The sequence below is a fragment of the Ambystoma mexicanum genome, chromosome 1q (assembly GCF_040938575.1).
Source record: "Ambystoma mexicanum isolate Mex_15411 chromosome 1q, UKY_AmexF1_1, whole genome shotgun sequence".
In the NCBI taxonomy this organism is placed as follows: Eukaryota; Metazoa; Chordata; class Amphibia; order Caudata; family Ambystomatidae; genus Ambystoma; species Ambystoma mexicanum.
Genome location: NC_090922.1, coordinates 462,983,232 through 463,008,693, shown reverse-complemented (window position 1 = coordinate 463,008,693; position 25,462 = coordinate 462,983,232). Strand labels below are relative to the sequence as shown.

Genomic DNA, 25,462 nt, shown 5'->3' with positions numbered 1-25,462 from the left:
GGAGACAGGGTCTACTTGTACAATTTCCAGAGGAACCAGACTAAGGAGAGGAAATTCCTCCCCTCCTGATGCAGTCCCTTTGAAAGTGTAGACAAAATTTCACCTGTCATCTACAGGATCCGTATCCCCATAGGAGAACTGTCAGAAGAGAAATGGGTCCACATCAATCAGTTAAAAGGCTATCATCCCATACACACTTTGCAGCTGACTGATGAGCCAAAGGAAAATTGAACAGAGGAACCATCAGAAGAATGAGAAGAAAGGAAAAGAAAAAGCAGAGGGAATTATTTAGATGCATAGGTAGATCTATATAGCAGGAGTATTTTCTTTAGTGTCATTGTAGAAATGAAAAAAAGATGTTTTAAAAGTCAAGTGCTGTCCTTGTCCTGTTGAGTAATTTTCTGGATGTTATTGTCAAATGTGAGTAAGAGATAAGAAAAATTATAAACTGTAATCATGGCTAAACTGTTGTAAATCTTCCGGGACTACTGTCATTGAAAAATCCAAAAACTTGTTTTTTATTTATCTATTAGATAATGAACTCCATTACCTCCTACCCTAGTGAGGATCACTCCAGGGACCTGGAAGTGAAGCAAGGAAAGAGGGTGCTGCACCATACCCTCAACCAAAAGACAGAAGGGAATCTAGGAGTGCCGCACCCTGATGAAGCAGGATTCTGCCAAATGAACCCCACTCTGCCCTACTCTCCCTCAATAAAAAGTCACAGCAGAGAAGGGGAGGTGGAAACTGTGGGTTACATTTACAAGCCCTAGCAGAATCCCCCTACAACCAAAACCCACATTTAAACAAGGCCACAATGACGGCTGTGTTTTTGTTTTCTTGGTACATGTGTGGCGAGCTTCAAACACTGCCACCCAAAGAATGGCTGCATTTGCCTTATTTCATTTAAATCATAAGAACAGTGTCCTGCATTCAGAATGGCTGCATTTGCTCTTCTGCCATGTGAAGACTAAAAGCTGCACCCAGCAGTCAAGACAGCATTAGAATTTGTTTTTTTTCATTTTAAACACTCCAAAATGTGCGCTCCATTGAAACACAGCCTTCCTCCTGTATTTCATTTGAAAGCCTAGAAGTAAGGCAATCCATCTCCAGAACAGTATTATGTTACTGATAAAATACTTGAAGAGCAAAGAATTCTGTTTTCATGCAACCACAGCTTTTGTTTTCCTTTGAAATGAATCATTGCACTCAAATCACAGGAAAGGAAAGAGGTAGCAGAGCTCTCTCTCGTTTTTCTCATGTCAATTTCAAAGAATTATTTACAGTATCCTGTTGTGTCCATGAAGTCACAGTACATGCAAAAGCCCTACCAAAGATTAATGGGCAAACAGTCCTGTGATTTATAGAACCGCATTTGTAAATAGAAAGGAAAATAAAACCTGCCCACATGTGAATTTGCTTTTGGAAAATAAGAAAACATGTTGTTTAAAGGTGAATGTCAAATGACAGCTGTTACTCGCACAGAAAGATTATTGTATATGTGGGTGGAGGGGCTGCAAGCCCATTTACATTATGCCTCCCCACACAAGTCTTCAATCAGCCTGACTGAGGCCCAGGAATTCCAGTCAAACCAGTTTGTCAGGAAGCCTTGACTCCCACCTTCGCACCTTCAAGTGAACTGATGCTGCAAGGACATGTGCTGGGACCGACAGTGTGATAAGTACTGGTTCTGCTAGACTGGCAGGCAGGACTGCCCAAAACGACAAAGGAAGGGAGTGAAAGCAACTGTTGACCCAGAGGTGCTATTTCCTTCAGCACACATTTCCCAAGATGTCCTTTCTGTAAGCTGACCCAGGAGGAAGACAATTTGGTTAAGGGGGTTTGCAGGACCACCCATAAAGTGACTAATCCAGCCCAATGACATTAAAAACTGTTGCACAATAAGACATTTTTCCCAGCACCCTAAATAAGCAATTATTTGATATTATGCCAGTATTTTAGTATTTCATGTGATTTTAGGACAAGCATAAAGAGACCCAGTGCATGTTTCTGGTACTTGGTGATCTGGAATGAAAGGAAAAACGCATTACGGTGTAAATATAAATGACAGGGACATGAAACTTGGTGAAAAGATGCAGAAAATGAGTGGGCATGTGTGTAGTCATTTGCAGAATTTTAAATACTATGCTTTTCTTGAAAATGAAACAATTGTGCCAAAGGGTGATGCAACATTACATAGAGTTGGCGATTGGACTATGCAATTCCCTGTGACATATGGAATCTGCATATCTGCTTTTTATGATGGTGACTACTATAGATTTGAAGTTTTGCTCCATAACTCATTTTGGTCAAGAATTAGGCTTTGTGAGACAAAGGAAGTCAAAAATGCACACACATAAATTATGTCATTTCCCCTGAACGAATCAGCCCAGGGGGCAGAGGGAACACCAGCAGCCTGGCCTATCCTAGGATAGGAGTAGCTCCAGAGTTCTTCTGCCCAGATTGTACAATTCTCTGATGTCACTTTGGCTATACAAGCGGGAGAAACACAGGGGGGCAAGCTACTGAAAACCATTCAAGATCCAGGAAAGCAGAGATCCATCCATCCAGGCAGAAACACCCATCCAGATCCAGGCATACCCAATAATCCAGGGAGAAAGGAGGAAAGGCAGCTGGTCCCATCTAGGAGAGCCCAGTGACCAGATCTTGCCCAGCTGACCCATCCCACTGTCCACAGTGAACAGACCTTGCCCAGCTGATCCCGTCCAGGAGAGCCCAGCTCTGATTACCTTTGCCCCGCTGTCCAGAGACCTTGCCGGCTGTCCAAATGACCAAACTCAAGCTTACCTTGTAAATATCACATCACCCAGTACCCAAAAACTGCACCTCCCGCTCTTTGACCCTTGCATCCTATTCAAATCCCATTAAAATCCCAGTCAAATCCCAAATTACCAGTATCATCTTTTCACCTTTCCATAGAAGAATCTGTGTTAGTCTATGTCTGCTAGCGTATTCCTCATTATAATTCTATCAGTTTTCTGTGTATGTCCCTAGTATCATTTGAGGTAAATCTATAAATTTCCCTATTGAACATTCACATTTATTATTATTGCCATTCAAACTCAACAATTTTGTTGAGTGTTTTTATTACCTATAGTCATTAAAACATAGTCTCAACAGAAAATAGGCTTTGTTTAACAAAAATCGAATTTGCTAGTGCATTGTGCTTTCTATAAATTCCTTTCTACCCATAGAAAAACCCACACTATCATCCTATAAAGAGTAACCCTTTACCTCAGAATCCTATCTGTCATGTGCCTGTGTCTAATCCACAGAACCGATTTTCGATTTTGACAGTTCTGCCCTTCTTTTGTGGCTGCCTGTCATCACAAGTTCTGTGTAGAACATAATTGCCATTTTGCTGCTTATGTTTCTTTTGCATTCTGCCTTTTTCCCAAAATCGATTTTCTTACCTGTGTTCACATTGCCTTGGTGCCTTGCTAGGTAGTCTGTAAACTTCCTTATCATTTAAGTGTAGCCACCCAAATTTCTGTCCTAGCTACCCCACTGCAATTGTAAACTGATGTACCAGTAACAAGTAAAATCAAAGTATGCCATGTTGCTCCTAAACAAGCTTTTCAATTTTGTTTCTGGCCTCCCATCTTGGGGTGGTGGGCTGAATTCAAAAATCGATTTTTCCCTCTTCATACTGACTCCTTGCCACTACTTTCCATCCACAATGAATTTAGTTAGCAGGTGTTTGGGGGAAGTGTTGCAGGGGGAGTACATAACCTGTGTGCTATCTGTCATTCTGAAAAACAATTGTGTTTCTCTTTTCTATTAAAGGTGTATGTAGATTATGTTAGGAATTTGAATTAACCGTGTTGTAGGATTGTTGCATGTATTGCCACAAGAGTGGTGGCTGCTGCCCTATTATTTGATTTTGCTCTGATTTTTCATTGAACCATAAAATTAATAAATATTGCATTGTTACACAACGGCCAGGTTCATAGTTCATTGCGACACAGGGTGTTGGTTAAGGTGTGTGTGAGACGGGTTGGAGGTCTTCTCAATAAAGCACCCAGGGTTCAAATCAAAATAAAAAGTGTTTTTATTGTGCGCCACATTCATTTTCAGTGTTAGAAGTCCCTGGCTGGAGGGTGCCGTGTCATAAAACCATTACATTATAGCCTCTCAAAACTTCATGACTTCTATTAAAACCTCCAAAACCTGATTCTCCAGATAGTGCAAGCACTTTGCAAAAACAAAACATTGAAAAATACATTTGTATTTAAAACAGAAACTCTGTAAAACCCGTCCCTGTGATAATTCAGATAAGTATTTATCTTCAGGCATGGTTTGTCCAACATCTAGGCACTGTGATTATTATACCTCAGTCTATACTCAGTTTACCAACCTCTAAAGGATGTAAGCCAGTAAGATAGCTCAGCCACTTGAGCGCTCATCTCTGTGATCTGTGTGTTATCTGTAGGTTGCAGGCTCGAGTCCCAGCGAGCCCATATTTGCTTTACTATGTAATTGGCTAGGTATTTGTGTTTTCAGCATTTAAATATATACAGGAAAGATCAAATGGCCAGACCTTAGAGAAATAATGAAAGGTGTATTCTGTCACAATGCAGAAAGCTGCTACATGGTAATGATTTCCATACAGTTTTTGCACATGCCGTGCTGGATTTTGCATACATTTTACTCTCTTGCAACGGAGAAAACTCATGTTTACTCTCTTGAAGTCACATTTATTCTCAAAGTTTAAAAATAGGGAGCAAAATACTCCCACCTCTAAATCTTATCTGGAGCACTGAGCAGGCGTGACCCACAGAGTATAGGCACGTGCCCAGGCACATCAGTCGTCTGAATTTCAATGTGACAGTCTTTGTACACTCCGGATTATGGAGAAGGTTACAAAGATGACTGTTGAGAAGTCCAGAACGTGTGACTACATTAATCCGGAGTGAAACAAGTATAGGAAGTGTGGACACACCTTATGAGAAGAGTAGGATGTTCAGGGGAAATATATAAACCTATCGGTGCTTTTGTTCTGCAGCGAAACGTCACCGCCATCTCTGCAAATGATACGAATTGTGAATTTTTCTTTTAAGAATGACAAAATAAACAATGGCTCAAAACATGTGTGGTCCAAAAAAGGAAGAACACGATCATATTCAACAGTCGGGAGTAGGGGTGTCCAGGATCTGGCTAGAACTGCACGTGCGCTATTAAGACCAATCACTGTTTGTGACCACGAGATTGCTTACGGCAAAGAGAACTAAGCATTTCAATTTAATAAAGGGTGCTCTGGTGGAATCACGATCCAGTGGCAAATGTCGGCTCTACTCAGACTGCATGCTCAGCTCCCTGCCACTAAACGCCACTATCCTCTTGATTGGGTACTCTGTGTTGCGTTTGTGAGTCTACCAAGGACATAGGTGTGGTGGTATCGCTGGTGCTCTGGTGCTGAAGCGCAGTTGTTTCTGCGAAGGCATTCTCCAAGGCGGTGCGAATGGAAGTGCAGAACGCCTCCTTGAAATCGCGCCCTACAAAGACGTAGAGGATGGGGTTGATGCAGCTGTTGAAGTAGGCCAGGCTGGAGCTCAGGGGTAAACCTATGGTCAGCGCCTTGCCTGCTGCCATCGTGTTAGAGTGCATGTACAGCTCCAGGAAGGAGAAGGCGTGGTAGGGGAGCCAGCAGATAAAAAAGCAGGCAATTACCAAGATGATGATCTTGAAGGGTTTGTTGCCTTTTGCCATGCGCTTCTTCTTTAGTGTCACAGCTATGATGACATAGCAGACCACAATGACTGTAAATGGTGTAATAAACCCAAGCAGAAACCTTGTTGAAATCATTGTCCGATATTTCACGTTATCCTTTCCCATGTTATAATAGCACTCTGTGTGCCCATTGCTCCTAACACTGGTATCTCGGAAAATGAAAATTGGCAAGCTGATGATCAGAGCCACTGCCCACACACCCAAAGCTATGAAGGCCGCAAACCGCGGCGTTCTGTGGTTCTGCGACCACACTGGCATTGTCACTGAAACACAGCGATCGATGCTGATCACCATCAGAAAAAAGACACTGGCAAACATGTTGAGGAACACCGCTGAGCTGCTGAGCTTGCACAGGAGATTGCCAAAGGGCCAGTGGAATTTCAGGGCCGTGTGGGCTATGATGAAAGGCAGGAATAAAATGAAAACTAAGTCAGCGGTGGCCAAGTTCAAGAACCACACAGTGTTGACCGTCTTCTTCATTTTGAAGCTGGCGATCCAGATCACTGTGCCGTTGCCCGTCACGCCCAGCAGGAAAGCGATGGAGTGAAGGATCATGGACAAGATGTGCAAACTGCGCTCTTCTGTGCTTACGCGTCTTACTTCCGGTTTACTCGTAAAAAAAAAATCTAAGGAATCATCGAATGCATCATCCATGTAATACGTTGAATGTTCCACCAAGGTTTCGGGCAATATTGATGGTTGCTGGAAGACCGAAGAACCAATGGACAGTGGTGCCAAGGTAGAATTCAACGACATCGTCATCAATGTAATGTTCTTCATCCTTCCTGGGTTTCCTGAAATATGCAAACAATGCATTAATTGTAACATTTGGGGGAAAAAACCTGAAACACCCACTCATTGGTCATTGCGTATACATTGGGTGATTTAAGGGTTCATGTAAGTATTATTACGTGTTTGACATTGGGTATTCTGCTTGTTGTGAAGCTCTTTACATATGTTAGGAAGACAGGTATATCAAATGCATGATAGTAAACTGTGGGGAAAGATGGCTGGCACAGAGCCTGAAAAAGGTAAACTCATGTACAGTGTTATAGGTAATGTTCTCTTGTAAAGATAGGGCATGATCTTACAGCATCCAAGTTGCCTCGATTGGTATTTAAGGGGAACACAATGGCAGCCACTTGGATGTTATGGCGAACACCTCAGAAATAACCTACTGTATTGAACCTTTGGCTATAGCATTGAAAAATGAGGTAGGTTTACAAGGCATAAGTTGTTGGGGGATGCTACAAAAAATGTGGTTATACGCTGATGACTTGGTCCTCAACAACCTAGGTCAATCAGTGCCGGTCCTTATGAACATTCTCAAAGCTTTTCATCAGTTCTCTGGATACAAGATTATTTGGGCAAAATCAGAGGTTTTACCATTAGTGCCGTTGTGTGACAAACAATTTATTACCCGGTTGGGATTCAAGTGGTGTGCTGAAAAACTATTCTACTTGGGGGTTTGGATTTTGCCTAATGTCGCTGATTTTGTGAGGGAAAATATGTTGATGGTATGCACTACTTTCAAATCGGATTTGAAAAGATGGAGTTTGTTGCACCTTTCCCTTTGGGTATTTATTTTGAGATGTGATCCCTGTTTAGCAATATGCTATGCTCCCTAAACATAGAAGGAAACAAGGATATGACTGTATAGAATTTCCCAAGATTCAAACCTGTGTCTGTCAGATGCTGTGAAGTACAGTTTTGACCTACTTACTTACCAAACTCTGTGCCTCATTATGAAATAGGCACTATTAGGAGTACTAATGCGACCAAATGGGATGGCCATTACCGCCTGTAGAAACAATGGCCTCACCGACTAATTATGATATTACCATTCTGAAGCTCCATTGGATTTTCATATGGGAATGGTGGTTTTGCAGTCAATGATAATATTGCAGGGACCATTACCAGCACTTTATTAAGGTGATACAGCCATGCACAGGCAGGTGTTTTTTCTGCATATGTGTTTACAAACTCACAATCAACGAGATAGGTGGTAATGGAACAATTCCCTTCTGGGGCTGAAGGGTAAATCGGTGCAAATGCAAATAGCATGAGAACACAACTTTCAAAAGTAGTGATTTTGGTAAATAATGCACAAGCTTTTAGCTCGGGTGCAATTGCCATTCTGCGACCACACTGGCATCGTCACTGAAACACAGCAATCGATGCTGATCACCATCAGAAAAAAGACACTGGCAAACATGTTGAGGAACACCGCTGAGCTGCTGAGCTTGCACAGGAGATTCCCAAAGGGCCAGTGGAATTTCAGGGCTGTGTGGGCTATGATGAAAGGCTGGAATAAAATGAAGACTAAGTCAGCGGTGGACAAGTTCAAGAACCACACAGTGTTGACCGTCATCTTCATTTTGAAGCCGGCGATCCAGATCAGCTTTACTTTGCTCAATAACTTAGCTACCACAAACATACTTAGATCGTGCTCAGTGGAGTGGCATGAAGTGCATTGTGCAGTGCACTCGTATCAATTGAACTTAATACTGGGTTAAACCAAAGTCTCTGGTTTAATGAACAGAAATGATCTGGAGCCTCGCTTTTATTAAACCAGAAGGGGGGGTGGGGGAGAGCGCAGCTAGAGTGTCATCCTTCTTTCCGAATAGAGGTAAACGCGGCTACAGGTGTTATCCTTGGATGCCATTTTGTGGCTAGTATTTTAGTTGTAAAGGGATCAGTGGTGTTGAGGAGCTTTTAGCCGAGAAATCAAGACAGATATCAGATAGGCTGTTTGTCCCCCTGTTCAGCAACACAGTTCTCACTGAGCACTCTTTATACGCTGTGTGGTATTCTAGTTCAGTGAGTGACCATATCTGTGGTGGGTTCTCCCATACGTTTGACACCAGTAAAAACTCACTTAAGTCTCGATGGAATGGTCACGGTGCGACTAGGCAATTTTTCAAATAGTATGTTCTCGCTGAACTCAATAGGCTTGAAATGACACACGACTCAGAGCTCAGCCCCATACAGGGATGTCAACAATGCCTTAGCTTTCTACGAATGCACAACGGCTAATGCTAAGCTCCCACCAACATGTTTGGCAACATTTGACATGACGCCACCGTGTCTAGATAAAGTCGAAGTGCTTTTTATTCAACTGAGGGTGCCAAAAGGCATCCTCGCTCAGACGAATACTGAGACAATTGAAGCCATCTACCTTCTCGACCCTTTTGCCTAGTAGCAGTTTAGATTGTTTAGGTTTCTGATGAACAGGGAAAGCCATGCATTTGGTCTTATAAAAATGTATTGTCAGCCCCTTAGAATGACAAATAGAACTGAGTAAATTGTGAAGGGCCGTCTGAGAGTAGTCGTTCTCTGGCAGGGAGGCGTTGTTACGAGAATTTTGAAGGCCTTTCAAGTAGCCGCGATGGCGCAGCTCCAGCCGGAGCGAAATGAAGCACACCACACGTTGTCTGTGTCTTGGCCCGGAACTGCCTCCCGTGCGCGGGGGCGGGGCTTTTATTAAGGCGCCCTGCGTCACCGCGTTGCAGGACGCAGGGTGGATGCAACAATCCTCCTTTATTTTAACTTAACTTAACATTAAACAAAACACGTCATACAGATATGCAAATGCCTGACCATGCACAAAACCGGGTACTCCACCCTCTCAAAGTTCTCGTGGGGCAGACTACCATACATAGTCTTTTAGCCGAGCTGGCAGCTGGGTGGTGGTTCTAAAACCATATCTCCCACCCCTGGAGCCGGGCCCCACTGTCTCATTGGTGTCTCACCTTCCATCTCCGTCTCACCCATGTCAGGTTCGCTCCACTGCTTCCATGTCCTGTCACTCGCTTCGTCTTCACCCAGCAAGTGAGTAGGTTCTTCTTCAGTCGGCTGGGAGGCTTCCTCATCTTGGGGGCATTCCCCATCAGTCCATAGGTTGCGTTGCACCGCCTTGAACCACGACGCATTTCGTGTCACCTGTCGGCGTTCTCTCTTTAACGTTATCATGGTCCGTTGTTTCTCACTGACAGTCCATGGGAACGACTCGTAGCAGGAGTCCAGTTTGGACCTTGCAGGTTCCGCAGTATGACCACCTGGTCGCCCACCTGGTGGTCGGATGGTTTTGACCTCCTCTTGGCACTCATGTGGGCGTTGGCTCCCGTTCTTCTTCTTTTGGTGCGCTCCTTGTCAAATCTGTCCGGGAACCTGCTTGGGTGATGTGGGATAGAAGACTTTATTACGGTGCCAAACATGAGGTCAGCTGGCGGAACACCCGTTATGCTGTGAGGGGTGACCCGGTAGTTTCACAGGAAACGTTAAAGGTCGACTTTCCATGTGCTGGCATTTGCTCTCGATAACCTCAGCACTTTGTTGAGTGTCCTCATGAACCGTTCAACATCACCATTCACCTAGGGCCATCTTGGCATGATGTGATGGTACCTTATGTTTAGTTCCTGCAGGTATTGTTTGAATTCCTCCCCTTGGAATGGGGGTCCATTATCACTCTTGATTGTAGTGGGCAGTCCATGTGTTGCAAACATCTTCTCCATGGCAGGGATGACCACCTCCGCTGCCGTGGATTCAACTACCTCGACTTCGGGATATCGGGAGTGATCGTCAATGGCCACAAAAGTCGATGCTGATTGCATCCCATCTGCCAAAACCACGTTCCGCTGACTGGATTGGTTCTGGAGCTCCGGTTATCTGGCAGGGTAGACAGGTGTGCATTAGCCTTTCGACCTTCTCATCTATCTGTGGAAACCACACTCGGTGCCAGATTCGAGACTTCGTCCGAGCCATCCCTTAATGGCCTTCATGGGCTAGCGCCACTATTCTGTCCTGGTGGCTCGGTGGGATGACAATGTGATTTCCCCTGAGTAGCAGTCCTTGCTCTGTGATTGACAGGTCCTGTCCTATGGTGAACATCCCCCTGAGGAACGACTTTGCTTCCGCTGTCCTGTTTTGGGTGTTCTTCATGAAGGACTTCCAATTGCCTGAGAAGATGGCATCCTTCACCAGGTCGCAGCACAGGTCCTTGTGTGTTTCCAATTCAATGTCCTCGATGCTGACAGCCTTTGGTCTCATGGCCCGCACAACCTGGCAGATATGTTCCTCAGTCTCTTCCGCTACTTGGACTTCTTGTGGAGTCGCCGCTCGAGGGTGTCTTGATACGAAGTCTGGCGGGTTTACACTTCCCGGCTGATAGGCCAATTCAAGATTGTACTGCTGGAGGTGCAATAGCCATTTGGCTATTCTGGCCGGCTGAGAGGATGTGCCCATGAAGATAGGCAACAGGGGTTTGTGATCCGTAACTGCCGTGAATCTTCGGCCATAGAGATAGAGGTGAAAATGACGACACCCCCAAAGTACGGCAATTGCCTCCTTCTCAATGTGCGAGTATCGCTGCTCTGTCATTGTGAGAGCTCTTGAAGCATGGGCCTCTTCTCCCCTTCTTTGGTGACCTGCATGAGGATGGCCCCTAGGCCGACAGGGCTTGCATCCACAAATAGTTCCATTGGGAGGTCGGTGTCGTAGTACGCCATCTTTGTGTCGACGGACAGCAACTCTTTGATGTTCTCAAAGGCCTCCTGACACACTTGCCCCCATTCCCACTTTGTGTTCTGCTTGGTAAGCTCGCGCAGGGGTTCAGAGAGGGTGGTTTCGGATGAAACTCCCACAGTATGTGCTGCGCACTTCAGTGGGTGTCATTGGAGGACACACAGCCTGTATGTCGGCAACCTTCTGGGGGTCCGGGGAAATGCCAGTGCTGCTGAACTTGTAGCCAAAGAAAAATATTTCAGTTTTGAAGAATTCACATTTTTCTTTGTGAATACTTAACCCAGCGTCTTCTAGCCTGCCCAGGAGCGTTTGTAGTCTCCCAAAGTGTTCTTCTCTGTCCTGAGCATGAATCAGGATATCGTCACTCACATTTAGGACACCTGGTATGTCCCGGATGACCACCTGAATTGTCTGTTAAAAGACTTCGACAGCCGACGAGATCCCAAAGCTTAGACGCTTATATCTTCGTAAGCTCAGGTGTGTCGAGAAAGTGGTTATGTATCGAGAGTCCCTATGCAGCTTTAGGTGGTGGTATCCTGCTTTCAGATCAACATTGGAGAAGACTCGTGACCAGGTGAGATCGGCCACGTTTTCGTCGTGGGTAGGTGTAATGTGGCGCTCCCGCTTGATTGCAGTGTTCGGAAGGCGCATGTCTATACAAATCCAGACTTTTCCCGGCTGTTTGGGTTTTTTTGTGACCACCATCGGGGAAGCCATGGTGTTGGCCCAGTAACCTCTTCTATTATGCCGGCTTCTTCCAATGCTTTAAGTTCTTTCTCCACTTGTTCACGCATATGGAACGGGTTCTCCTGTGTTTTACGGCCTTGGCTGGACCTTGATTGTCTTTCCTTTCAAACACCCTATCCCGTTTTGCAGGTTGGGAAACTGTGCCAGGATCTTCTCGACCTCTTGTGCTTCCTTCACTTGACAGACGAACTTGACTAATCCTAGGTCTTCAGCCGCATCCCCACTCAGAAGGCATTCGATCCCCGCATTCACGACATAGATTTTCGACGGCAGCCTGTTTTCACCATGGCTGAACGTGATATGGAATCTGCCAACCACCGGTAGCGGATTCCTACAGCCATACGCAAACAGTAAAGTGTCTGTGTTCTTCAGATCTGGTTGCGGTTGCAGTGTCTGGAATGTGCTTGTGGGCATGACATTTACGGACGCTCCCGTGTCTATGGTCATCCATACCTGCTGGTTTTGGAGAGTGACCTGGCATTTGCGCCTCCGGAGCCCTTTTTTCTTCGTCGCATGTCCATGATCCAGGGCTGACACCAGGTAGACTTTTCTCCCTTTCTTCCATTGTTCCCTGCTGGGTTCATGTTGGGTCCCTGTAACATCATCCCCTTCTTCCTCAGTCGAAGAGTTTGTCGTTTCGACTAGCCTTGCACTGGCTTGCTTCTTTTTCTTGGTCCCGCTCTTCTCTTGGGGATTTTTCGGGGGCGGCAGTGGGGTGCCCGATGACCGGCACACCTTAGCATAGTGGTCCTTTCTGCCACATGCCCCACATGTTGTTCCTTGCGTGCGGCAGTTTCGCCGTCCATGTCACGGTCCACCACACCATTGACACTCCGTGGGTCCCGGGTTTCGTGGCTGCCACCTCGCTTGTGCGTAGTTGCCGCCAGCCTCATACCTTGTGGACTGTCTGTTGGTGACATGGGCCACCATGGTGTCGTGAGGGCAGGCTGTACTTTTTGAAGAATCGCCCCCATGTTGGCAGCCCTGTTATGTGCCAGTTCCCTTTGACGACCCAGTTCCAGAAGGCGTTTTAGAGAAATGCCCTTCTCACTCAGTACCATCCTTCTCAGTTTCTCTGATTGGATGCCGTTGATGAGCTGTCTCCAGATTTCTTTCTCGACATTCGTGAACTCACAGGATATTGCCAGCTTCCTGAGTCGGGTGTGGTAGGCGTCTAAGGTCTCTTCTTCCGCTTGAATTGTGGTACAGAATATGAAGGTTTCATAGTCAGGGTTGAGTTGTGGGAGAAAATGAGCCGTCAAGGCATCTTTTGCTTGCTGGTAAATGTCCTGGCCAACATCGATGGTTAGTGAGTTAAAAATGCGTACCACTTCGTCCCCCACATTTAGCAACAAATGTGATCTCATTTTTCTGGCAGTAGTTATGTCCTTACAATCCATTATCATTTCAAATGTTTGGATCCATAGCTGCCACCGGGGGCCAACTGAAGATGGGTCCGTGAATGGGTCAAATGGCTAAATCATGGCAGAGGAGCCCCCTTGTGGGCGAGCTTGTGGTGACGACACTGATAGATTAGCCGCAAGCCTGGAAGGCGTACCAGGCCTGGGGGTGGACGTGCCGGTCGTCATAGTGGGGCCTCACCGTCTCTCAATGGGGTTTATCCGCCTCACCTACGTAGCTTCAGGCATTGGTTGACCCTTCTGTGGCAGAAATTCCGAGCCGCAGCTGATGGGACTGTTGCCTCGCTCCAGGTGCTTGCTGCTGTGATCACACGTGCGTGCTGCGTGTGCGATGATTACCCACGTTGTGCTGTGGTGCCTCTGGCCCCTGGACACCAGTTGTTTGGATGTTGCAGCTCCCTGTGACCATGCTGTGAGGCTGTGTCCCCTCCAATAACTGGGCCCTTTGTGGGAAGGCAAGTTGCTGGATCCAGCAACAAAAATTATTATTATTTTTTTTTTGGGTGGGGGGGGTTTGTGTGCCCCCCCACCGGGCATCCACACATTGTGCGCGTCGCTGCTAATTATAGACAGCTGGCAGGGCGTCGAACGCGTGTGTTGGTTCCCGTTTCCCTCGTCGCCAGTGTTACGTTCTGGCTCCTCGCGGAGAGAGAACTTTGAAGGCCTTTCAAGTAGGCCGCGATGGCGCCGCTCCGGCCGGAGTGAAATGAAGCACACCACACCTTCTCTGTGTCTTGGCCCGGAACTGCCTCCTGTGCGTGGGGGCGGGGCTTTTATTAAGGCGCCCTGCGTCACCGCATTGCGGGACGCAGGGCGGATGCAACAGGCGTGTGCTGTGAGGTGTTCTGGAACACCGGAAGCTGAACTCCCTAGGCCTCTCTGGCATCTCTGCAAAGCCAGAGTGCATTCCAACATGTGCAGGAGTGCAAAGGACGGTGGCAAGGGCTGTCTGTGGGGCAGGCAGCATGCACAGTCTTTGTGGAGGACAGCAGACTAAACCCCACCACGCTCTGAATATTACTCATACACGCCTGGGACAATAAAGTTATCTGAACCCACATCACCAGCTTTCACTGTTCATGGGGTGATTGGGGTTCAGCAGAACCTGTCAGCAATGTGGGTGACAGATGTGAGTTTAGCCCTTGATATTCATGCTGCTGAAATGTTACACACATTGGGTTGAAGAGGTTATCCCTTTTCCTGCCAGCACGCATTCAAAGCAAACGTGATATAAAGTAAATGGAATTGAACAGATGTTTAGAGCCTTTCCTGCCAGGGATGCTCAAAGAAACCCAAGTGCCTAAATGACCAATGGCTTTGATCGGGCTCTTTCGTTAATATAGAAATCACAATTAAATCTTTGTTTGCAGCTCGCAAAATAAATATCATCTTTAAATAAAAAATTGTGCAAATTTAGAAAACATAATGCACATAAAAAATGCACAGAGGATGCATTGTGAAATGTGTAAAAAAAAAAAAAGGGCATACACCATTCAGGTCCCCGTTAGGGGATAGTAATGTAAGCGGGCCAGTGGTTCATGCTTCTACTTTTCCATACTTTAAAAATGTATGAACATTTCAGAAATGACCCTTTCATGTATTCAACTCCTCCTGTGCCTGTTCCATATAGGCCTATGGGAATGTGTGTGTTGTCTGCACATTTCAATATACGTCATGTTTCTGAATTTGAGATGTGCATTAACAGGTGCATAAACATGACCTTTTTTGCGCACATTTGAAAAGAGGATGAACAATGGAATCAGAATGTGTGCATCAATGATGCGCACATTGAAAGAACATTTAGCCTGATTTATGGAAAAACGCGGATTTGCGCCCCTTTCTGCCCAAAAATCCCTATACTTCAAACAGGGATTTTCGGGCAGAAAGGCGCACAAATCTGCATTTTTCACGCAAATAATTCCAAGAATCATGTGTGTGTATAGGGGTGGGGGTGCAAGGGTAGAGAGGCATTAGTGCTTGTTATCACTTGCACCAAACAAATATTTGAGAATAGGCCACTTTCTATAGATCTTATGTTTTGCAATTCACAGATTTCATAACACTTAAATCCTCAACATTAAAAAAAAACTTAATTTGGACATTATGATCCATCAAAATGCAACACAAAATACAAGATAATCCATACAGACATTACAACGATTGTGCAACCGTACAAACATATCCAAAGACATTATATAAAAAAAAAAATCAAGGTGGCAGTCACAAAAAAAACTTGTAAGCTTTTAACCTGGCTGGACATGTGGATTCTGTCCCCTCCAATAAGGAAGGCCTCATATTGGGAATCTCGGAACTTACATTTTGCTGGGCTTCCACCAATTAAGAGCTTGTTTTTTTGTTGTTCAGTGCCATGGAGTTTTTTCCCATCCAGTCTTTGATGGCATTGGGCACCCCACCGATAAGAAGCTAATCTGACTCATAATCACGAGATAGTTCCAAGATGCTCTGGGTTTCATCAGCATAGTTCACATGTTTAACACCCATATTGTCCAATGCATCAAGGGTTTAGAATGGATGTTGTATAGCAGGGGTGAAATGCTAGACCCTTGCAGGACACCACAGCAGAGTAAGACTTCTTGAAATTTACATTCCTCCACCTCCAAGGCTGCTTTGGCTCTCCCAGGGCCCGAGAAGGATCTGAACCAATTAGCGGCCAGATTTGGTGCATTTTCCGTCTTTTCTTAGCCTGTCCGCCAGTTTATCATGATCCACCAGGTCGAAAGCGGTGGACAGGTCTAACAACATCAGTATAGATAGTTTGCCTTGATCAACAATTCCAGCAATGGCAGATCTGACTTCCACCAGGGCTGTTTCGTTCCGTGATTCTTTTGAAATCCAGTCTGACTGCTGGATAGAAGGTCCCTTTCTTCGACATATGTGCTGTACTGAGTGCAGGCAACAGCCTTGTCCCTTGTCCAGAGATTATCTGGCAATTCCCAACTAGGAAGCTTGCTGGCAGAACCTAGCAGGGTACGCTGTGTGCTGGCTAGGTATCGCTTCAAGAGCTGCTGGATGGGTCCTTTCAGTCCGGTATCTCCCTCTGTTCCCTGGGAGATGTTAAGGGGAGGGATCTTGCTTCCCACTTGGAACTTCTGGTCTTCCTTCACTGGCATTAGATGCAAGCTAGACTGTACCTTCAGGTTAGGTCCAAATAAGTCCTTCTTCTTACTCCTTTTGTAGTCTTTAGATGTTCTGTCTAGTGAGTGGTTCAGCCCTCTTTTGAAGCCAAATGGGCCCCAGTGATTGGTGCAGGCCAAGACTACCTTAAAGAACTAATCCTGGGTCTGCACCAACAATCTTCTGTTATACATGAGGTAAGGACCAGGGTGCTCAGCAACAGGACAGACAAGGTGTGACAACATATAACAAAGTCCTACCCATCTTCCTGTCTCTTGTAGATCAAACATGTCTCCCTGTTTAACTGATCCCACTGTGATTCTTGATTAAAGCACAGGATTCATTTGAAGTATGTGCTGGGAGAAGACTTCCTGTCTCTCCCAAATCACAAACTTTCATACCTCTGAAAGGGGTCTGCTCTGCAGGGACACCTGCAGTAACTGCTGGACCCAGACAGTCAAATCACTGCCTTTCATACAGAGAGGTGGTTCATACAGAGAGGGGGGAAATAGCTTAAAGTTGACACATTGCATACCAAAAGGGTGTTAGTCCCGCCTTTCCTGTTGTCTATTCCGGCAACCAAGCCCCTTCAGGCTTGCTTCAATTATCTCTCACTAGTATGCGCTGCCATCAACCGGATGACAAAGGAAATGCTGATCCATGGAGCCTTTGATATTTAAATTAGGCTGCTCATGGCTGGAGGAAGGTGTACCTTCCCCCTTCTGGAGATGCTTTGATGTACATTGATGTACATTCCAGCTGAATATGACAGGGGAAGATGGCTCCTGTAGGCTTTGTCTTCCCAGAGTGCATGTGACTAAGAGTTTTGTGCAGGAAGCAGATGGACGGTGTGCGGAATGGCCTCGCACAGTCCTTAGAGGTTGAGCTTGGTCATTAATGTTCAATTATTTAAAAAAAATCAAAAAGCTCAGGCAAGCGCACTCTCCCCGTGCAGACAGTCAAATTCCTCATATGCCCCCCAGCCTCAACATGTGAAGCACCACCCTACTGAAGGTCTGGTTCGTCATCAAGGCGAAAGTACCTGCTGAGACCATCTGCATTCCCATGCTGGGAGCCTGACTTGTGCTGGATGTCCATATCTATTCCCTCTAGGGATATGGCCAAAAGCAAAAGCTAAGGGTTCTCCCCTTGCATGGCCATTAACCATCACAGAGGCCTGTGGTTCATCTGGATCGTAAAGTAAGACCCAAGGATGTAGGGTTTCAGCTTCTTTATGGTCCACACAGCCGCACATGCCTCTTTTTCTACGATAGCCCAGTTCCTTTTTCTTTCTGTCAACCGCCTGCTAATGCTACTCTACCCCTTCAGAGTTCAGCTGCGCTAACACTGCTCCAATCCCAAAATCACAAGGGTCTGTCTGGATAATGAATTCCTGACCATAGTCTAGAACATTCAGAACTGGGGCCTGCACAATCCATCCTTTAAGTCCTGAAAGGAGGTTTGACAGGCGGGGTCCAAGTTACCTTCTTTGGCATCTTTATGGATGTTACATCGTTCAGGGGCATGGCAATGGTCCCATACCCTCTGATGATCGACTTGTAGTGCCGGGTGAGACCTAGGAAGGCTCTCACCTGTGTTTGTGTGGTGGGCATGTCCCAATCCTTCACAGCATGTACCTTCGCTTCGAGAGGTTGTTTCTTACCTCCAATGACCAGGTGGCCTAGTTAAGTCATGGCACCCTGCGCTATCTGGCACTCCGTGGCCTTGATAGTCAAGCCTGCATTCTGCAGCGCCTGAAGCACTTGTTTCAGGTGGGATACATTATACTCACAGGTGTGGCTGAGCACAGCAATGTCATCTAAATAGGAAACACTGAAGTTTTCCAGTCCAGACAAAACCTGATTAACCATTCTCTGAAAAGTGGCAGGGGCATTCTTCAATCCGAAGGGCATCACAGGGAACTGATAATGTCCATCGGGGTTGAGAATGCTGACCTCTTTCTCGCTCCATCTGTCAAGCCGACCTGCTAATACCCTGCTGTGAGGTCAAAAATACTCATGTACTTTACAGCCCCAAGCTTGTCATTGAGCTCATCTGCCCGAGGAATGGGGCGAGCATCTGCCTTCGTTACAGAATTGAGCCCTCTGTAGTCCACACCAAAGCGAACTTCAGTTTTCCCACTACTGGTCTTTTTAGGGACCAGTACCACTGGGCTAGCCCAGGGGTTGTGGGATGGCTCTATCACTCCTAGGGACAACATCTTGGAAACTTCCTGCTTGATGATGTCCCTGACCTTATTGGACATACAGTGAATTCTACTCTTCACTGGCTTACTGTATCCAGTGTCCACATCATGGGTGTTCCAATTGGCATGACCAGGAGTTAGCCAAAAGAGACCAGCAAACTGTCCCAGTAACCGCCGACAGTCTGTCAGTTGCTGTTCTGACAGGTCTGTTGCATAGCTGACACCTTCAACTGACCCATCTGTGGCTTCAGTATGAAGGAGGTCTGGGGGGGGATCGGTCTCCTCCTCAGTCTCTCTGTCAGTTTTTAACACCATGACCAAGTCATGCCGGCTATAATAGGATTTTAGCCGGTTGATGTGAAAGACCCGGCACATCTGTTTACGTCCTTTCACGTCAATGAGATAATTCACCTCACTGACCTTTTCCAGCACACATTACGACCCAGTTCACTTGTCTTGAAGGGCACTTGGTTTGAAAGGCTCCATAATACTCACCCACTGGCCTGGAGAATAGACTGTCTGTGTGGCCTTTTGGTAGTGCCAGTTCTTCATCAGCTCCTGACTGGCTTTTAGATTCTTCGTCGACTGGTCCATGTGCTTTACCATTCTAGACCAAAGGCCGAGTACATAGTCCACCACATCTCGTGAGGGGATTAGAGTTTGCTTTCCCATCGCTCCTTCACTAGACTGAGGGGACCCGGTATAGGGTGTCAAAACAGAAGCTCAAAGGGGCTAAACCCTACTCTGTTCTGTGGCACCTCCCTGTAGGCGAACAGAAGGCATGGCAGGAGAATATCACAATTTCTCCTCAGGTGCTTTTCCAAGCCACAAATCATGCCTTTCAGGTTCTTGTTGACCCGCTCAAAAAGCCCATTGGCTTGTGGATGGAAGGAGGTAGAGAACCGGTAGGTGACTCCACACTCTTCCCACATAGCCTTCATATATGCTGATATAAATGTTGATCCCCTGTCAGCAATGACTTCCTTGGGGAATCCAACATAGGAGAATATCCCAATCAGAGCCTTCGCAATGACAGGGGCTTTGAATCTCCTCAGAGGGACATCCTCAGGGTATCTTGTGGTGTGGTCTACCACCACCAAGATTTATCTGTTCCCAGAGCTGGTTTGAGGATACAAAGGACCCAAAATATCCATACCTATTCTCGCAAAAGGCCACATAACCACGGGTTGTAGAAATTAAGGGGGCCTTTGTGGCACCACCTGACTTGCCAGAAGCTTGACAAGTCAGGCAGGAACGGACACATTTCTTAACTTTTTACGCCAAACTGCGGACAGTAGAAGTGTGCATACAACCGGTCTGATGTCTTAGTCACTCCCAAGTGATCCGCTAAAGAAATTTGCTGACCCAAATCCAAAAGTAACTTTCGGTGCCATTGGGGAACCACCAAACTTCTGGTTTCCTCACTCTCAGAATCCTTGGGCTCACTGTACAGGATTGCATCCTCCCAGTACACCTTGAACAGGACAGGGGCCTCACCATTAGCCTGCTCCTCTGCCTGCTTCCGCAGACATGCCAGAGTGGGACACTCTTTTTGGGCTGTGTAGAAGTCAGTCTGATATAGGTCCTGAGCTGATGCAAGCTCATCCAGCTTGGGCAAACCCTTCAGATCTTCACCCACCTGGTCCTCCACCTCAGGTTACTTCGCTGCGCCAGGCAACTGTGAAATCACAGGGTCCCCTGCTTCCTAGTAGGGTCCTCTGTGGCTACTAGCCCCTCTCCATAGGACTAGGCCACTCAGTAGTCTGTGGAACTGGACTAGGGGTTACCGGCCACGCTGGTCCTTCCAAAAAGCCCTCTGGAAGCACACCCAGCCCTAAGGCTTTCAAAGCCTTCAATTTGGCATTCTCTGTGGCACCCGATCGTGTAGCCACTGCTAATACTTTGGGATCAGGAAGATCATTACCCAACAAACATGGGACAGGGATGGAGTCTTTTACTGCTACACGGCACTGGGTCCTTACACCTCGTCAGATGAACTCTACTATCGCCAAGGAGCACAGACTCTTACCATCAAATCCACTTCACAACTCAGGCCCATCAATATACTGGCCTGGCTGTGCCCACTGCCACGTGACAGAGGTGACGCTAGCCACGGTGTCTCGGACCACAGGAGTTTTGTGTCCATTGATGTACACGGGATCTAGATAGAGTTGAGTGTTATTGGGAACTTGGGGTCTCTTCCGGAGATCTGGTACCTTTCCCACTCATTATAACCAATCCACAAGGTTGCCACTCACAGACCTAGTGGGAAATCCTCCTCTGAGAGGCCCACACTAATGACAGCCTCCCCCACGAGTCCCACATTCACTATGGCTTGCTTGGGTAAGCCCTTGCAATTAGGATCCCCTTTCCTATGGCCCAGCTCCTTACACACAAAACAACCTTTGGGTGGTGAGAACGCAGGTGTCTCAGTGTTAGGAGTGCCTGGGCTCTTCTTTTCAGTGTGCACCACCAAACGAGAATTTGGGGGTTTACCATCGTTCTTTTGGGGACATGACTTTGAAGAGGATTGGGTGGGACCTTTGTCCTTTCCATGCTTGTTTACTTTTCGGTCTGCTGATTTCTCTTCCGGTTTGGGTGTACCTGCCTGAGCCTTTTTCTGGACTCGAGTACTCACAAACCTGTTGGCAGCCTTCGCAAAGCTCCCTAGTGTCTGTGATAGTCTTGTCCACAAGATGCTGGTGTAGGTCAGCCTCACAATTTTTCAACACATGCTCACAGGCAATCAAATTGTACATACCTTTAAATGAGTCAACTTTGTTACCTGTCACCCACCTGCTCAGATATTTCAATGACAAGTGTGTGAACGCTTCAAATGTCTCCCCACATTTCTTTCCAAGTCTCTGAAGCTCTTGAGATACTGTTCAGGGGGTTTTACAGAATTTCCTGAGTAGGTCTGCCTTCATGTTCTCATAAACGGGCCTTTCCTCAGGAGTTAACTGAAGAATTGCATCAGTCCCTGGTGTCGGTAAGCAGCTCATCAGGGCTGCATCCCACAGTACCTCATCCATCTCCTGCAGCTGGAATGCCAGCTTGAGTACTTCAACCCAGTCGAAAATATCCTTCCCCACTTCTTAAGCCTATACTAAATCTTTGGGGATGTGCCGTCAGGGCTTATCCCGGGCACTCTGGTTTGAGCCACTACTGCTGTTCTTGCTAGAGTTGCACCTGTAGGCCTCGTTCTGCTCTTCAAGCACCAGCTTGCGCACCTCTATGGTGACCTTGTTCCACTGTTTCTGTTCCGCTAGTGCTAGCCTCCTCTCCTCAACCAGGAGATTTCTAGCTGCTACCTCATTAACAGCCGGAACAATTATTTGGCCACTTAGAGACTGTGCTGAGGCCTGGGACCTGCGGGATGCTGCACCAGCCCCTGTCCTCACTGACACTCCCGAGTGTAGAGAAACCACACTTGCTCCTCGGCTGGATGATTGGCAAGAGACACTGCTCATGCAGTCGTCCTCGTTATTTCCCCGTTCCGGAAGGTCTTGTCCGTTCGGATACACAGGGCCAAGCCATCCCCTGGGGTCTTCTATCGAGCCTCACTCGCTTCTACCCAAGCTTGGAGGCTGGTCAGTAACTCAGGTGTAATAACCTTGGTGCTGCAGGGGGCTGCATTTCATTTGTGCTACTTCCTCAAGAAGTATCTGGATTTTTTGCTGAAAAAAAAACCCCTGTAATCTTAGGTTCATCATCAAAAAGGTGTATTTTTGTAAAACAAAGTATTCCACAAAAACACAACAAAAATTTGCAATCAGCAATATTACAGATAAGAAATTAAACAACTAAAATTACATTCGAAAATCCTTAAAAACAAGACCACAAAATTTAAAAACTGACAGATCTTAGTAAAAGTTCTCTCAAGGACAAAGCATGCTTTTAGAACATCAAAAAATCCCACCCCACCTGCACAAAGTCCACCCGTAACAGATAGTACAATGCCGGCTCGTAGCATCGAAAACCACAGCCCTGCAAAGCGGGTTCAGTGTGCACTCTCTGATCGCTGAAAAAGCGGGGCAAAATAAAAAAAAGTGTGCCAGACCGTCCTTAGGCGCCCCACACAAAACACACGACCGATCCACATTCCCCTTGGTCCAGACCATCAACGCAGCTCTCAGATGTGTACAATTAAAATGTGCCCTTGAGTCAAGAAAGCGCAGGGACGGATGGTGTGTCCATCTTAAATATTTCTGGAGGCTGGCAGACATGATAATCAGGTGTTTCCTGTTAGCTGTCTTCATGTTCTCCAAAGACACTCCTAACCAGAAGAGATTGGAGTGACATCGCTTTCACAGATTATATAATCTTTGGAGAGAATAGGGATGACGTAGAAAAACAATAACTTGAGGCATTCACACACCTGAGCCATGGGATTTTTAAATAAGGATCTCTAAACACCAAGAAAAAAATTAATTCCGGGGTCAGTGTAGCTTTGGTAGTCCCCCAAGTTCTGAGCCAATGACTGGCCAGCAAAGATGCAGCCAGATCAGCCAGAAACCCACAGCCCAATTCCTGGTGAACTTCAACATTACCGGTAGACCCAAGCAGCCCCAGGAGGCTCTTGAAAAAAGCATTTGCATCCACCTGGATAGGATCCATTTGACCAAATCCCCACAGCGCCATTGCATACCTCACCACAGAAGAGGCTTTGCCATGATACACTTTAAGCACATTGAATGTATTGAATGAACCCAAAGATCTAGCTACCACCACGATGGGCTGATTGAATCTTAGAGATCGTTTCTTAACATGTGCCTCTGCCCCAAGGTTTGCGTAAAGTCTCACCCCCATGTAATAAAAATAATCCTCTCTTGGGATTAGCTCCCCCTTACAAAAAATAGCGGAAAACCTTGGGGAACGGTTCCCCCTGCAACAGACCATAACGGCTGACTTCTGGGCATTTATCTTCAGGCCCAGACTATCCATAGAATGTGAATAACCATCAACAAGATGTGGAAGGATCTGGGTGTGTGTGATGCTGGAAATGCATCGGAGGGACAGGGCCTCCGTGTCCTTGTCCTTTACTGCCTTTTTATTGTGTGTTCTGTCGTGTTTTCTGCGCAGGAGTTCATGTGGGACTCCTGGCGGTGCAGCTCTCTCTCTTTTGGTTTGGTGAACAGACCCATGGGATACCCTTACGGCACCCATGGGTGGGGGTACAACCCTGTGCCCCTAGTGTATGTTTTTGGGCACCTGTGAGTGGCCCGCAGAGCAGGGTATGGGCTGGTGGCAGCTCCATGCTGAATTTGACAGGTGCTCTGAGTATCCTCCATTTTGGGATACCCAGGCCCTGCCACTGGGATCAGTTGATTCCTGAGAGAAAACAAGATGGCCCCTGTGGCCTCTTGCTTTCTGTTGCCGGTTACCTTGTTTTCCCAAAGTGCTGGGAAGCCTTGACTCTGTCCCTTCCCCCTGACTGCCTGTTGGGTGGAAGTTCCATATATGGTGTTGTTGTGAAGTCCAGTCCAGACTGGCTGGAGCCTTCCCAATGACTGTATGTTGTGGGTACACCCTGTGGGTGGGACCTGGGTGAATCGAGTGTGCGACCAATATGCACTTCTTGTTGTGTCTGTCTGGTTTCTGGTATGAGAGACAAAGACTGAGACAGCCCTGCCCGAAACTGGCCTGAATGCAGTGTGTAGTGTTGAATGGCTGGGTACTTGTCCCAATCCACATTCCTTGTTGTGAGTGTCTGAGAGGGAGGAGGATGGCCTGAATGCACTGTGTGCCTGATTGGCTGACTGACTGCATGAATGCCCTTCTCTATTATTGGCTGCTGCGTATGACCCAGCAGTGTGGATGAGAGACAGGATAGTATATCTGGGGACCTCTCACCACTGGAAATTGTTCAGAAGTTGTGTCTACACTTGAAGAGTAACTGGAACTGCTGATCCTCGATGCCCAGCTGGAAGAAGAAGACTTGCTGTTGCGTTTGCTTCAACTTGATATGAAAGCTGCCGAATTCGTCGAAGAATGATCCGAGATAGGACCTGGTAGGGCGCCCTCTTCCCGTGCTCCAAGGGACCATCGAGCACCGCTAACCTTCGCCGAAGCTCCCTGGAAGTTAGACCCTCGAAAGTCTGCCGACCCGAGACGGGACTGCCGAGTAGAATGAAGCAAAGCACCCGGACTTCGCTGCTGCCGAAGTCTATTGCCGTCGACCAGGGTTCACGGGTTTGTGTAACAGCTGGAAGCAAATCGAAGTTGTGTTGCCCAGCGTGGGGACGACTTACGCCATGCCGCCGACGATGGGAGCCGGCCGCTCCAAGAACATTTGAATCGAAGGACTCCCTTGTCTGCAACGTCGACCGCTTTGTCCCGCCGGAGAAAGTCGAGGATGACCAGCGCGCTGAGGAGAATCCACCGGTGGGTTTCCCGCCACCTGAAGGCCACAAAGACTTCGACGACTCAACGCCCTTGTTGGGACACAGTTCTTCTGAAACTCTTTGAGGCCCTGAACAATCAATCACCGAGGTGCCCCGCACACCTCATCCTCGCAGGATGTCGCTGACGAGCACCGGCTGGATCGACGTCGTGGTCTCCGCGCCCTCGAACTTCTCATCAACGCCGTCAATGCCAAGTTCACCTTCGTCGACGCCTCTCGACGATTCGTGGCTCCTGCTTTAATGGGAGTCACTCAAGAAGGATCCATTGATGCTTC

At 46.9% G+C, this 25,462-nt stretch overlaps 1 protein-coding gene across 2 annotated transcripts in view; it reads right to left on the bottom strand.

The window, feature by feature from the left end:
• Window positions 1–4,048: 4,048 nt before the first annotated feature.
• LOC138528707 (formyl peptide receptor 2-like) overlaps window positions 4,049–25,462 on the bottom strand; it is a 114,421-nt gene continuing 93,007 nt past the window's right edge. For both annotated transcript variants that reach the window (XM_069640564.1, XM_069640571.1), the window contains exon 2: window positions 4,049–6,545. In XM_069640564.1, the coding sequence (XP_069496665.1) occupies window positions 5,344–6,531 (1,188 nt within the window). In that variant the 5' untranslated portion in view covers window positions 6,532–6,545 and the 3' untranslated portion in view covers window positions 4,049–5,343. The remainder of the gene's footprint in view (window positions 6,546–25,462) is intronic.